General features: G+C 38.7%; 1 protein-coding gene across 4 annotated transcripts in view; it reads left to right on the top strand.

Annotated features, from left to right (window-relative positions):
- Positions 1 to 13,319, top strand: part of FER (FER tyrosine kinase) — a 353,477-nt gene extending 340,158 nt beyond the window's left edge. For 3 of the 4 annotated variants that reach the window (XM_040343168.1, XM_040343185.1, XM_040343176.1), the window contains one exon: positions 3,022 to 3,469. In XM_040343168.1, the coding sequence (XP_040199102.1) occupies positions 3,022 to 3,164 (143 nt within the window). In that variant the 3' untranslated portion in view covers positions 3,165 to 3,469. Of the gene's footprint in view, positions 1 to 3,021; positions 3,470 to 13,194 lie in introns of those variants that run through there. The other variant, XM_040343195.1, reaches the window with a different exon arrangement.
- The last annotated feature ends 3,344 nt before the right edge of the window (positions 13,320 to 16,663 follow it).

Consider the following 16,663-nt stretch of genomic DNA (forward strand, 5'->3'; position numbering starts at 1 on the left):
GGCTAGGACTATGACAGTGCATGATCCGTAACCAACATGCACTGCCTGTTCCAAATAAATGGAAGTGCTAGAGAAAAGGATACAGTGAGAAAAAACACATGATACAAATGTTATTAATTGATTTGCAGTTCAGTGAGTAAAATAAGTGTGTTTTTCCCCCCTACCAACCAACAATAATTCTGGCACCTAAAGGGCTGACTACAGTTTGTGCTCATGTGGTATACAGATAAGTCCTGTTAATTTAAGAAGGTGCTTCTAATGACAACTAGTTATGTGTAAAAGACACCTATCCACAGAATATTTTTCTTCCATTCAAACCTCAACATCATGGGCAAAACCAAAGAGAAAGGATGCCAGGGACAAGATTGTAGACCTGCACAAGGCTGAAGACCATCAGCAAGAAGCTTGGTGAGAAGGAGAAACTGTTGGAGTAATTATTTGCAAATGTAAGAAATATAAAATAACCATCAATCGCCCTCGGTCTAGCGTGAAATGCAAGATTTTGCCACATCGGGTAAAGATGATCATGAGAAAAGAAAAGTAAGGGATCAGCCCATAACTATATGGGAGGAGCTTGTGAATGATCTCAAGGCAGTTAGGACCATAATCCCTGAACAAACCATTGGTAACACAATAAGCCGCCATGGATTGAAATCCTGCAGCACCCGCAGGGTCCCCCTCCTCAAGAAGGCACATGTACAGGTCCATCTGAAGTTTGCCAATGAACATTTAATGATTCAGAGAAGGATTGGGAGAAAGTGCTGTGGTCAGATGAGACCAAAATTGAGCCCTTTGCCATTAACTCGTCGTGCTGGGAGGAAGAAAAATGTTGACTATGACCCCAAGAACACCATTTCTACAATCAAACAGAGAGGTGGAAACCTTATGTTTTGGGGCTGTTTCTCTGCTAAAGCTACAAGCTGACTTTGCCACATTGAGGGGCCAATGGATGGGGCCATGTATTATAAAATATTGAATGAGAACCTTCTTCCCTCAGCCAGAATACTGAAAACAGAGTGTGGATCTTCCAGCATGACAATGACCCAAAACAAACCGCCAAGGCAACAGTGGCTCAAGAAGAATCACACTAAGGTCATAAAGTTGCCTCGCCAGTCTCCGGACCTTAATCCTATAGGAAATTTAGAGCGGGAGCTGAAACTTCCAGTTGCCAAGCAACAGCCAAGAAACCTTAAGGATTTAGAGAAGATCTGGAAAGAATAATGGAGATGTGTGCAAGCCTGGTAACCAGCTACAAAAAACGTCTTGCCTCCGTGCTTGCCAGCAAGAGTTTCTCCACCAGGTACCATGTCCTTATTTTACTCACTAACTTGCAACACAATTTATAACATTTGTATTGTGTTTTTTCTAGATTTTTGGTTAATATTCTGTCTCTATTATTTAAAACACACCTATGATACAAATTATAGACCCTTATATTCTTTGTAAGTCGGCAAACTTACAAAATCTGCAGGGGATCAAATAATTAATTTCCCCATTGTAGGGGCTGTTCTGGGCTCATGGAGGACTTTTCAAGGAGGCAGAAAAACAATAAATAGCTATTTAATAAAAACATGGCCATTAAATAGTGGATGTGTATTGATTATTTTTGTGAGAATAAGGCTGCTGTTTAGTGTCACTTTAGGGACTGTCATTAATCTCCTCTGAAGAAGTTCCCTGTGTACTCTGCCCAATCAATGATTGATTGATTTCCCTAGTTGAGAGAGCGCATCATGGGTGGTGTTCGGCAGTACTTCCAGACCTAGAAAGGGTGGACAGTCACGTCCTCAGTCTCTCCTGAAAATGTCTGTGGATGAGACGGAGTCATGTATTTGTGATCTGCGTTTTGCCAACCTTGTTGGCCTAGGGCGGCGTTAAGTTTGTCCCCTCTGTGGAGTTAAAGAGAGAAAGAAGAGTTATTTACTGTCATTGCAGAATAAACAGAAGTGTTCCTGTGGAAATGTATATCACAATGTGGGACCTGTAATTAAAAATTCAGAATCGCTTTTGTTATACACAGAAGTATGTTTTAGTAAAGAAAACTCAGAAGTTAATTACACACTGTGTGGATCTTGATACCTGAGCTTTAAAAAAATGCTTTAGAGCCCATTCACATCTAGGCGACAAAACGCCGGACGCTTGTGCCGCTAGAGGGGAGAATTCCCATTGCTGTCTATGGAGATGGTTCACATCTCATAGACGCCGTACGCCTGTCGCCTGAAAAAAAAGTCCCGGACCCTTTTTTTCAGGCGGCATTGGCGTTCGGCCATACAAAGCAATGGGAAGGCTTTGTGAAAAAAAAAAAAAAGTTACACACTCGCGGCAAAATACGCCGCGTACGCGGTGTATCTTGTCGCGGAGGTGTGAATGCAGCCTTAGAAGGGAAATAATGGGCTAACTCAGACTGCAGAAAGGAGTAGAGTACAGAGTTGGTCAGGACCACTGGAAAGCAGCAAGGGCCAGAGAGCTAGGGTGGCCTTGATATTGGAAATTGTATATAGTCTTCTTGGCAAAAACACCAAGGTGGAGGTTCAGACAGTTGATTATCTTTGTTTTTATATGAACTTTACTATTTGTTTATGCTTTGAGGACTATTTTTTGTAATACCACGTCACTTCAGTTTTGTCTATAGTAAAGCTTAAGAATCGTTGAAGTCCTGTGAATGGCAAAGAAAAAAACAGCAGGAGAAGGGAAATGACCTAGGAGTTTGTAAGACCTGGGGAGCTACAGTTACAGATGCTTGCAGAGAAGCACCTCAGTAAGAAGTCCTGGTCTGCTATAGTCTAGTTGTCAAAAAAGGTTGTATGGGCTACAGGGTATATGTATGTAGTAATGTATTCAAGTAGCTGTATTTACTTTTGTTTTTTTTTCATAATCATACCAGTTTAGGCTTGATCTTTGGTACAGGGGTAGCTTGGATTTCAGAATGCCAAATGCACTGGCTACTGGTGATCTTATTTTTGTGGAAAGGTTTTTTCTTGTTTATTTCATTCTTTAAAATGTTTTTGCTATGTACTTTTTTAGGTTATCGAATGTCCACTCCACAGAAGTGTCCAGAGGAAGTGTTCAAAATAATGCAGCGATGCTGGGAGTACAAGCCAGAGAATAGGCCAAAGTTCATTGAGATGCAAAAAGAGCTGGCTGCCATCAAAAAGAAAATAACATAGTATCCAGCCCACTGATGGACTTATTTTGAAACATAGTAGTTCTGTTTACCCAATTTGATAAACCACACTGCATTTACCAAATACTGCAATCAATCTCATGTTTAGCCAAACTGCATGTGCCTTTTTTACTAAAATTCATAAAATGCAGACCCTCCCCTCTACAGTTATCCAACACCTTCTTCCTGTCATTAATATTGTGCAGCATTGTCAAAAACCCTTTCTGAAATGAACTTGATCTAGGTTTTACATTGCTGAGTTAAGCTGGTCATACGTGAAGAGAGACTGGTGTCTGTAAAAAAAAAAAACTTTTCGTGTTGCCTAAAACTGCCGCCTTTTGCACTGCAATGTTATCATGAAAAATTAAAAGGGCAAGCAATCTAGTGCATTTGGTACTATTTAACATCTTGCTGTGGTCATGCAAGAGACACACAGAGAGGTTACTTTATTAAAGGCAAAAATACTGTGCACTGCAAGTGCTTTAGATGTGAGGGGAGGCTCTGCTGATTTCGGTCATCGATCATATACAAGCAAAAATGCTGTTTATTTTCCTTGCATGTGATTTGGTATTCCTTGCAAAATGAAACTTTATCTCATTTACCAAGCTCTGGAGCAAGTGCGCAGTATATTTGCCTTTAGTAAATCAACCCCAGTGTCTGACTTGCTGACATGTGTATTAAAAAAAACTTTGGAGACCTGCATCAAATATGAAAGGTGCAAAAGACTCCAAATTTTCAGTCCACTGAGACTGATAAACTCGTAAACTGATATTGAGCGTCACTTCCTAGGATGAGCTTGCCTGATGTGTACCTAATGGTGCATTATGGTGTAAATTGAAAAGTGTTTTTCTGATTGTTTTAAAGCATATTACTAAGTTTCTTTGTCTGTGGACAGATGGTGACTTTAAAAAAAAAAAGTTAAGCAGATAGGTAAAACTGTATTGAACAAAAAAAAGCACACAGCGGGATTGATTCACTAAAACTGGAGAGTGCAGATTTGGTGCAGCGCTGCATGTAAACCAATCGGCTTCCAGTTTGTTTGTTTTTTGTCAACGCTTAATTGAACAAGCTGAAGTTAGACTCTGGTTACCATGCACCGATGCATCAGATTCTGAGTGCTCCAGTCTTAGTAAATAAAACCCCAGTGTGTCATTGAGGTGACAGTCTAACTTTGACATAATGAATAACTAAAAGTAAAGAGAAAACATTTACATCCAATGTTTCACCCTCTCACAACAATGTGCCCTCTGCAAATGTCCCAGCAGTTCATCATAAACCTTTTACCAGCTGCAACACTTGCCACTTACACAACCCTGGAGAAGATGATGTGACTCCTAAATATCATTAACCAGACAATTGGATTCAGTAAAGAAAATATTGGAAGCCCTTTTGTTGCTTTTACATCATATCCCCAAAATCCATTTTTTCCCCCTCAATATTTCAAGATTAAGAGCTAGCTACCTAATCCAAATTTTCCACCAATTAGGACTTTTTGAAACAAATGACAAAATCTGATCTTTTAGTGGATCCATTGCCACCCCATATGTCATTGGTTATTTATATTTCAACAGCTGAAGTATTTGGTTTTAGGATCATTACAGGAACTCCTTTAGAGCAAATAGTGCTATATTTTCTAGGCAAGCTCAATGATACATATTCGTTTGTGTGTTAGGCATTTATATAATTTATTTATGCTGGATCTTTATTTCTTCCTGTGCAATAGATATATTGGGTCCATATGTATAATCTGAACTAAGAATTAGAACTTTGGTATAGCATCTCATGTTCTTTAACCACTTCAGCCCCGGAAGAATTGGCTGCTCAATGACTGGGCCATTTTTTTGCGATCTGGCACTGACAATTGCGCAGTCGTGCGACACTGCACCCGAACATAATGGACGTCCTTTTTTTCCCCACAAATAGCGCTTTCTTTTTCTGATATTTGATTATCTCTGCGATTTTTTTTCTTTGTTTTTTGTGCTATAAACAAAAAAGAGCAAAAAATCTGAAAAAAACACAATATTTTGTACTTTTTGCTATAATATTCCCAATTGTTTTAAAAAAAAAAAAAATGTTCTCAGTTTAGACTGATGTGTAATCTTCTACATATTTTTGGTATTAAAAATTGAAATAAGCGTATATTAATTGGTTTGCGCAAAAGTTACAGCGTCTACAAAATAGGGGATAGATTTATAGCATTTTTATTATTATTTTTTTTTTTTTTACTAGTAATGGTGGCGATCTGGGATTTTTATCGGGACTGCGACATTATGGCGGACACTTTTGACAAATTTTTGAGACCATTAGCATTTATACAGCGATCATTCCTTTAAAAATGCACTGATTACTGTAAAAATGTCACTGACAGGGAAGGGGTTAACACTAGGGGGGTGATCAAGAGGTTAATTCTGTTCCCTAACTGTGTGTTTTAACTGCGGGGGGAGGGGACTGACTAGAGGAAATGACAGATTGTGGCTCCTAGCTATTGGGAACTCACGATCTGTCTCTCCTCACAGAACTGGGATTTGTGTGTTTGCATGCACGTCCCTGTTCTGCCTCTCGTGATCGTTCGTGGCTGTCAGTCATGAGCATCGGCACCCCCGCGATACAGCAGGCGCACGTGTGCTATACAACTTAAAAGGGACTGACGTACACCAAGTCCTCATGAGATCTTGTCAACCTGCCACAGTATAATGACGGCGGCTGGTCGGCAGGTGGTTAAGAACTGCACGTTTTTAGATCATATAATGCAGGCATACTGATGAAAACATTTATGGCTTGTTTACACCATGTTTATTGAGCTGCATTTTTCTTCACACTGCCACACATGTATGATGTAAACCGGGTTTATAGAAAACAATTTTCTTTGTGTCATTTTCGTAACATTCAAGTGCGGTATTGTAGAAAAAACTCACCTTAAGGGACATTGTGTGAACAAGCCCACATAGATTCACCTTGGGCCAAATTCATCTTAAAAATCTAGTATCATATGCTTATTCTCAATGTTATTCATTGTTTTGGTTGATGTCAGTTTCTTTTGCAACCCTGAGAAAAAAAATGTAAAAAGGATCTGAAGGTTATAATGTGTGAAATACAGTTTTTAGTGTTTTAAAAGGCTGAGAACAGGTCAGCTATTGTGATCAACATGGCAGTTTTGTTTATGGGCAGTTTGAGTAGTTGCTTCTGCACACTTACATAGAGGATGTTATTTAGATATGTAATCTTTAGTTAGCTTTGCCCTGTTCTAAGGATTTTAGCTAATTCTTTGAGTGCAAAAATCATACTTTTGCCTAAGTTAAGTACAGATGTTTAAAAGCGAGATTACCTGTCTAAACTTAGTGCTTGAAACTATCTACATACCTCTTCTATAAAATTGTATGCAACCCTTTATAATACACACATGCTCAGAATATTCTACATTTTTACAAGCAGTAAAAGAGCTTTAAACCAAGCCATAATTCAACTCTCTAGCTGCTATTCATTCTCAAATGTCCATAAAAATTACAACGAAGAGGGCTACTCAATAAAGGTTTCAATGCTTTTGTTGTGACATTTGAAAATTAAGGAGAAGTGCAGCCAAAGCTTGTTTGACTGTACTTCTATGGATAACAAGAGTGCAGTTCGCTTTGCACTCATGTGACCTTTTTCCACACAGTCACAGAAGTCGGTCCAGGCTCTGCGTCATCACGACAATGGAGTCTGGATCCACCAGGTGCCTGGACCAACAATCAGCTCAGCCTCTCAGTGAGCCGCTGAGAGCCTGAGCCCGCTGCCCCCTCCACAGCTCAGTGCTCCGATGAGTGAGGAGGGGGCAGAGAGCTGTGACCGATGATCTACAGCTCTCTGATCACGGTGCTGTGAGAACCAATCAGTCTGTGGTGTTCAATCACTCGGTTCTCAGTGTAGAGGCATCGGGGGACAGATGCAGCATCGGACCATTGCTGCATCCACCTAGGTAAGTATGAATCTTTAAAATAAATATTTTTTTTATATTTCTCCACATTGGCAATAGATAAAGGTAATTAAGGGCTTCTTTTAAAGTGGTTATACTACTTGTTCGAAACGTGCACATACTTTAGCGTGCATAATATACACACAGGTTAATTTTTTTTTTTTTTAATGCTTTATAGCGATATGAAAAACATCAAATACAAAATCAGTCCAATAGAATCACCATAGTAAATCCAAAATTAGCAGACAATATGCAACACAGATTCAATTTAAAGGGACTTTGCACTTTCATCTAAGGATTTATCCTGTTGCACCTTGAACCCTCACCCTAAATAAGCCCTTTTTCTGCATACTGATTAACTAGTAGAGTTAGATGAGCACATCATTGCACCCCGCCACTCAACTCACACTGGAGGCTTAGAAAGCTGCTACAGAGCCAACAGAGTGCTCAATAACATAGCTTTGATGTTATTCCTCAAACAGACGTAATTCTGTCAGTGTTCCCACAAGAAATGGCCTTTGTAGCATCAGACAGAGGCTGCTGTGTGAGGCAGATTTGGGCAGCAAAGTTAAAAGCGTATGTCTAATTCAAACTGCAACCAGGGATGGATCTAAGGCTAATAAAAGTAAAGAAAATAAAAATTGATCCCTGTGAACTATTTAACTTATTTATATTTTGCATTACTTTCTTTTTTCAAAGTTGCATGCTGATCTGGGAAATATGAAAATGTTTCCTTGTTGTTAGTAAAATAATTTTAAGTGTTCCACCAGCCAAAATGCAGGCACTGGGACAGGAAGGTAGGTCAACAGTAAAAGCCTTACAGAGGTTCAAACCATTTATTACTCTAACCTTAAAAAATAAAACGTTTTGGCTGACCTCATTTACGCTTACTTGCTGTTTCTTTTAGCGCTTGTCAGCTGTAGCATCACATGCACACTGAAGAGAACAACCTGCATGCTGTAGGACCAAAACATTTTATTTGTAAATGCTACAACTAGGGACAAAAATCAATTCGTAAGCACTGAACCCTTGTATATTTTTTGACAGATTTTTTTATTTTTCCTGCTACTTTTACTCTTCTACTATCACGTTTGTTTTTTAGATACTTTTAGCTCATGTGAGACTGTATTATCACAACTTTTTTTTCTGCCTAAGCATGTTTAGGGACACTACAAATGTTTGGTTCATCTTTGCCTTTTACATTAAAGTGGAACTTTACCCATAAGAACTTGATAAAAATTATGTACGTTGGCAAGGAACATAGATCCCAGAATAATAATCATGCTGCCAAAATTAGCGTGTGCTGTAAATTGCCTGCAGTATTATTATGTTTTCTTCTACCTGGAGGCTGCCATTTTGCTGAAGCCGAAAGAAAAATCTTGAGGCTGTCAGCAGATCGGCTTTTACTAATTCAGGACAGTGCCTAAAAATAGAGAGCAAGGGCCAGATTCACGTAGAAGTGCGGCGGCGTAACGGATCGTAGATACGTTACACCGCCGCAAGTTTTCATCGCAAGTGCCTGATTCACAAAGCACTTGCAATGAAAACCTACACCGGCGGCCTCCGGCGTAAGCCCGCGTAATTCAAAGGGGCGTGTGCCATTTAAATTAGGCGCGCTCCCGCGCCGGACCTACTGCGCATGCTCCCTTTTGAATTTTCCGCCGTGCTTTGCGCAAAGTGACGTCATTTTTTCGAATGGCGACGTGTGTAGCGTACTTCCGTATTCCCGGACGTCTTACGCAAGAAGGACAATTTTTTAAATTTCGACGCGGGAACGACGGCCATACTTTATACAGCACATACGTGTGCTGTGTAAAGTTAGGGCACCAAAAACGACGACTAACTTTGCGACGGGAAACTAGACTAGCAGCGACGTAGCGAACGCGAAAAACCGTTGTGGATCGCCGTAACTCCTAATTTGCATACCCGACGCTGGTTTACGACGCAAACTCCCCCCAGCGGTGGCCGCGGTACTGCATCCTAAGATCCGACGGTGTAAAACAATTACACCTGTCGGATCTTAGGGCTATCTATGCGTAACTGATTCTATGAATCAGTTGCATAGATACTCTGAGAGATACGACGGAGTATCTGAGATACTCTGTCGTATCTCCTTTGTGAATCTGGGCCCAACTGAGCATGTGCAGAGCAGGGTGCATGCTTTACTGTATTTTAAACAGTATAGACAAGGCAAGACTTAATTTTCTGACTAAAGTTCCACTTTAGTTTGTAGATGTATAGTGTATTTACATTGACATTGCTGATAATAATTTTCACATAATTATTCCTAAATCTTGTGAAAGAGGGCAGGGGTGCTTAAAAAAATACAAAACATTTTTTAAATATTAGGGAAGTTTTAATTTTCTTGACCAGTTTAGTCAACAGTGAAATGGTAAACAATTTGCATAATCCTCCTGGAAAAGACTGTGTAAACATTGATCATGTTGCCAAATGCTTATTATGTTACTCTTTGTATTTATTTTGGAGTGAGGTGGATAATTCTAGTTTACAAATTTACTGTACTTGTGTGGAATTAGTAACTCATTCAACTTTTTATAATGCAATTTTTCATGTAAACGCAAAATGATAATTTTAGCACATTTCCTTTAACTGGTAAACCAGTAAGACTTAACACATTTAGACAGTACACATTTGTTAGTGGAGCATGCATGGGCTGTGAATTGAGGCACCTTATTGTTTGTATTGTTTCATAAAAACAAAAATATCCAGCCAAACTGACTTTTCATCTGAAAGTGGTGCCCCATTATAAACTGCTGCTCTAGATATGCCAGTATCTCAGGTATTGGATATCTGGCATCCAGTGTGTGTGAATATCTAATGCTGCGTACACACGGTCTTTTTTGTCTTGTAAAAAAACGTTTTTTCTCATGAAAAAGAAACAACGTTTTTCAAACTTCATTTTAAAAAACGGCGTTGCCTACACACCATCGTTTTTTCAAAATTTTCTAGCAAAGCGCGGTTACATTCAGCACGTACGGCAGCACTCTGTTACATTCAAGCTCGCGTCATAACTTGCTTCTGAGCATGCGCAGGTTTGAACACGTCGTTTTAGCCTACACACGATAATTTTTTATGACACAAAAAACTCCGTTTTGAAAAACGACATAAAAAATTGAAGCATGTTCGAATTATTTTTTTGTCGTTTTTCAGAAGACATTAAACAACGTTTTCCCCACACACAGTCATTTTAAATGATGTTTTTAAAAATGTCGGGTTTTTTTCCATCACAAAAAACGACCGTGTGTACGCGGCATTAGAAATCGTATCAAATCAAGCTTATAATATTCGCAACAATGTATGCAAAGTCCCATAATTTCATATGCTGGTTGCAGCACAAAATGTTTGAAGTTAACCTCTTCCCCCTGGCGCCTTACAGCCCTTTAGGAGGTACTAAATGCCAAGAGGTGGGCATTCTGACCACGTGACCAATGTGATTGGTAGTCATAGGGGTCACACGATCAGAAAGCTCTTGATCGCAAGTATGCATTGGGAGCTTTCCAGTACCCACCAGTTACTGTGTTGGGTGTGCGCACTCAGCACAGTAATGTTTTTTCATAGAGTTGCATATATGCTGCCTCTTAGTGTTAAAGCCCATTCAACAAGAGGCTGCATATATGCGTATGGCCAGCCAGGAGAGGTTAAACAGGCTGAAAGGTCCTTGTGGACTTTCCCATTGGATATATCCATTGTGCTTTGAAAATACCTCAACCCAGTATCACAACATTAATATATTGTACATTCTGCTAACCTACAGCAGCTTTAAAAATACTTCTTTCAATGCCATTTAAAGCTTTTCCATAAAACGATGTATTCTAAGTTTATTGGCTCTCTATTAAGCTCCCTATTACTGTTCTGTTACATTTCCCAAACCTGAGCTATATGCGTTTAGGCCATCTAATAAAATTACCCACATAGAAATACATGCTGTTCTCTTGTAGTTCAAGAGTTTAATGGATTGGAGATGAGCGAAATGGATTGTTCAGGTAGGATTTTGTACTACATTAGAGGTGATTAATTTTCTAGGTAAAGGGGTTCTCAGGTGCTACTAAAATGCTACACATAATGTTCCTTGTAATTGATACTACAGAAAACCATCAGACTAATTCTACTACAGGAGATGATCGAAGATAGCAAGCATGCTACAGGAGTGGTTGGAGACTAAAGACAGGAGGCAAAGGCTGGGTTTCTGGTACATGAATTTAGTAGAGGTTACTTCCGTAACAACTACTTTACAGATAAAAGCTTCCTATGTTTGTTATCTTGACAACACACAAGTTACTGGTACCAAATATGATTTGCAAGCAAGATCAGAGAACTAAATACATAGAAAAGGAAATGGGACAGCACAGAAGTAGAATGGGTAAAATAACTAAACCTAATGCCAGCTAACCGGATTTTAGCCAGTGGTGGTAAACTTGAAAATGTAGAGGGCCTCAACACTTCCAAAGGGTCACAATGTTTAGGAGATTTGCATCATGTTAGGCAGCCCATTTAAAATGAGCTGGTCATAATTTACCTTAATTTTGGACCTACTGTATTTTTGCAGTGCTCCACAATGCACACAGGAGAAATTGGGACTATAATGAGCCCCATTGTTGGTGTATATGGCAATTTTAGTAATACCCAGCATTGGCATTTGTGGCCACAATCATAACCCCAGCATTATTATTAGTGTCAGTAATAGTAACTCCCTGCTTCGTTGTCTGTGGCCTCAGTAATAACCTCTAGCATTGGTGTCGGGGATTCCAAAACTTCCCCCCGATATAGGTGTCTCTGGTAGCAAAATACAAAGACATACTTGGGGGGCACACCCAAAAAAATGCTATACATCTAAGATGGTGCTGCTGAAAGACCAAAGACAGTACAAAACAGATTATAGCGCGCACACATGCAAAAATGACATTTATCCTGCAAGGCTAGTTAAAAACACCTGAACATATTCAAAAATACGGGGGTTTGGTCACACTATATGGTCATATAGTGCTAAGCCCACTTACTGCCACAAAGTACCCCAAATTAGTGGGTCATGACCTGTTAATAGAATGAAAGAACATAGTGTCTCAACCTTGAGAGATAAACTCCTCTATATGGGAGAACTGAAGGGATTCCTCCTATGCACTGGTGGCCACTAATGTGAGGTAATGAAGAGGGGGAGGGGTGCTCCAGCCCAAGAGACCTGGTCAGGGTCTATACAAAATACAAGGACATAAACCATATGAGCAAATGCTTAAAAAATTTAAGCAACCATGTCAGTATTGTGTGTTTTTAACTGTCACTTGCTGGACATATGAATCTGCGTGAATATGTGGAGAAAATGCTAAATATAGACATGAAACTAAAGAATTTTTATACTGTGCACTATAACTGGAAGTATACATCACATACAATGTAGTACCCAGGATACACTATAGTGGACCTTTGAATAAGCATGTAGGCAGGCACAACACTTGGCACTGGATTCTGAGGTCAGAGAATTGCACAAGTACCATTGGGTCTCTGTTTTGTCTCCAGGGCACAGTTGGTACATCTCCACAGATTGCTAAATCAGATGTGTTTTGCCATCTGCAGTTAAGGCAGTATTGTATCTAATTTAATGTACAAGCAAATGTCAGTTTGTCCTGATTTACATTTTGTCAATGATTTAAAACCCTTAAATATAAATATGGGCTTTCCCATTCCCGATATGTTTATGTATATCTGTGTAGTGTTTAATAACTCCCAGAACTATCATCTGTAAACTGCCACACACTATTTCATAATTTTTGTGCAATTTAAATACATTTTTAAACCTTTTTAAACTTTCACTTTAAAAATGTTACATAAATATCTACATTTGATATTAGCAATTGAGTGAAACATTTGTAATTCATTGTCACCAGAACGATTGTCCTAACAATAAAAGCTTTGTTTCTGTATCATATATTTAAGTAATTTTAAAATTTCTACTGCACACTACTAGACTTTTTTTTTATAAATAAAAGCACAGCCATGTTGGTATTTTGTATCATTATATATATATGTTCTGTTTATAAAATTTATCTTTTATTGTATTTCTTTTTAGGCAGAGTTATAACTGTTATAATAGTAGAAGATGTAATATAATAAAATTACAGTGAAACCATAAAGTGATAACTATTGGACCAACAAACTCCAACCAATAAAAGAAAACATATTCTTAAGAAATTATTTTGCTGTGCTGTTTACTATGTTTTTACTACTTGTGACATTTATGGACTGAACTGTCAACTGCCAATTTTTTTTGCTAACATTTTATGATAAAATAATGTATGGATTTTCGACAACATGTTTAGGTTTAAAAGTAAAATGGATTTATTTGTTTCAGTATTAAACTAAAATTATTGTAAACAAAACAAGATGATAGTTGACATGTTCAACACTGTCTTATAAAAAAAATATGGTCTGTTCATGAAAAATAAAAGTTTTGTTCATTTTTGTTTTCTGAATGGTGTATCATCTGGTTTCTAATGTCTGAAATAAATTACTCAATTTGAGTTTTTTATTGATCATGTGTTTAAATACTGTTTATTGCATATTGTAAGCACTCAAATGCATGGTCAAATTGTTAATTGTTAAAAAAATATGTCATAGACTTTAAAGAATTTTCTTATATCAACTTTTCCTTGTTTTGTAGATTAAATTAACATTTGCTTCTGCTTAATTTTTGCAGTTAAAATATGTTCTTTGTAGATGGTGTCCTTGAATTAAGTATAATTATCTATTATTTACAATTTGAATACTATATTCTACAAAAGACTACTTAAGTTTTATTTATTATTAATTTGTATTTAAATTCTTGTCCATTTTTTGTTATCCTTTTACTTATATTAAGTTCATTTCGTTTGAAAACCACACAATGTAGAGGCTTCTGTAATGAGCAATTCCCTACATTCCACCTGATTACTGACATAAACTGCTTAGCGTAAACATGTATTAGAAATGTCATTGACTGCTTTCTTATAATATGCTTGTTCTCTGACTCACTTTGGTAATCCTCTGGCTTCTCTGTTACTATTGTTGGCGACTAAAAATGGCAAACTGGCAGTGATATCAGTGCACCACCACCTGAGCTTTTTGTTTCCATTTAGTGACTCGCAGATTTGATTTAAATATTGGTTAAAAAGTGCCTTTTTATAAGTCAGTGTGACATTTCTGAACTCAGAATTAAAGTAAATATGTGGCTTTGGTGCAACAATAAATGCACCTGGATTTACTGAAGACAAGTAGGCTGTTTGCATTCCAAGGGAATTTGCCCCCAGAGTTTAAGCTCTGCTGACTTCCATTTTCCATTCACATGCAAGCAAAAATGCTGCTATCCTAATCGTACCGGACAGAAGTACGGATATTTACAGACCCTGGCTTGTAGGCTGCTAACATCAGGTGATTGGACACTGGCAAAGTGTTTGGACACCCCCCTTTGGGTGTACCCATTTACCCCGACTCCATTCTGTTAAACCTCATGACCTGTAGGTGATGGACCTCTTCTCTCCTATGGAGAAGTTTCTATGCTTAACTAGTCTATTTCTACTTTGAATTCCTCAAGAAACCTTTTCACTGCCTTCTGCCAAAACTATAGATGAGTAAAACCTTGGGGGAACTGTACCTGTACTCCATGCTGCAGGGACAGACAGCTTCTAATGTTGCTTTGCACACTGGATCCTGTTTGGGCCCTCACCTCAGTACCTAGTGCAATGGGTGTAGCTAGCCACAGATTTCTATACAGGTCCAGGGCTGTGGTATACTCCCAGACATCGAAGACCCCTCTGGGAGTATGCTGCCTACCATAATGAACAAAGCTTGGACCAATACAGAGACCAATGACATGAAAAGGTAAGGTTCTCATCAGATTGTTACTGTATTATTTAAGCAAGTATGAGACTTAATATCTTCATTACTTGAAATGTACTCAGTGTCTCCTGAATAGTATTAGTTTTTTTTTTCATACATCATGGGATGCTAATATTCATTACCTGCTGAGTTATACTTCATCTCCAGATGAATGGACACTGGTAGACCAAAGGTCTTTAGACAGAAAGTGATCCCTTATATAACACCCTCCCATACAGGAAGTACTTCAGTTTTTTTTTTTACCAGTGTCTGCAAGGTGGATGACATGGTTGTTTGAGCTCTCTGAGCTCCAGGTCTGTAGTTCCACAAACGGTTCTTAAATGAATCAAGGGATTGACAGATCGAATCCATTTGACACAGGCTCTATATGCTTATATAAATGGTACCCGAGCCTCGCAAAGAACACTCAAGATCCTGCAAGGTTTTGCCTGTAATGCGGCCTCTGAGCGCTGGACCCTGTAAAGTGGAATCCTGAACCCTTCACCACGACAGGGTTGTGTTATGACCTGTTTCATCCTTTTTGCCAAAAGTGGTGTTGACCTTTCATTTAAATCGGGACATTATTTTGCCTTCTTTTTTTCTCGGCCTCCTTTGGCGGAAGAGCGATGACTGCATCTTTAGGATGTTGTCCGGTCAGTCAAGGTTTATTTGTCTAGATCTGCAGAGTCCAGAGGATCAAACTCCTTTTTTGTTTTACCAAAAGGACCCAAGAAGGGGCAGACAACTTCCATTGCCAATTTGGTCCGTCAATTGGTCATTCAAGCCTATGGTCTGAAACGTAATGCTCCTCCCTTTAGGGTGAGAGCTCATTCTACCAGGGGTGTAAAAACCTCCTGGGCTATTTACTTTAGGTATCTGTGGCTCAGATTTGTAAAAGGCTGCTACCTGGTCTTCAGTGCATACGTTCACAACATTTTATCAAGCTGATGTTTGATCAGCTGAGGATTCGGCTTTTGGGCACAGTGTACTGCGGGCTGCCAAATAAGATCTGATGGCTTTTGTTTAGCAGGGTGTCTCCTTCCCCTCAAGGCTATTGCTCTGGGTAATGCATATTAGCCTAACGCTGTGTCCCGTGATGTATGAAAAAGAAAATAGTAATTTTTCATCATACTTACCTGTAAAATACTTTTCTTTGAGTACATCATGGGACACAGAGGTCTCTCCACTGTTTTTGAGGATTCAGTGCTTGCTACAAAACTGAAGTACTTTCTGTATGGGAGGGGTTATACAGGGGATCATTTCCTGTCTAAAGACCTTTGCTTTACCAGTGTCCATTCACCTGGAAATTAAGTATAACTCAGCAGGTAATGAATATTAGCCTAACTCTGTGTCCCATGATGTTTGAAAAAGAAAAGGATTTTTCAGGTAAGTATGACAAAACAAAAATCCGAAACTTTCAAATTTTCGAAAGCTATACTAGTAGTCATCCCTAAACCTGGGAAGTATGACCCCCGTCTCCCTTCTAAACACTGATGCAAAAATTCTGCCAAAGATCATGGTCAATAGTTTGGGGGTGTGATCTTCACTTAGTTCATAAATATTCATCTGTGCTTTATGAACATCTAGGTGTCCAACTCAACGCAGGGTTTCTATTGTGGTAGCATCCCGTGATGTAGAGAAGGATTTCAACTTAGTTGAATGGGGATATCTGTAGTAGGTCCTTT

Source organism: Rana temporaria, chromosome 1 (genome assembly GCF_905171775.1).
Source record: "Rana temporaria chromosome 1, aRanTem1.1, whole genome shotgun sequence".
Taxonomy (NCBI): Eukaryota; Metazoa; Chordata; class Amphibia; order Anura; family Ranidae; genus Rana; species Rana temporaria.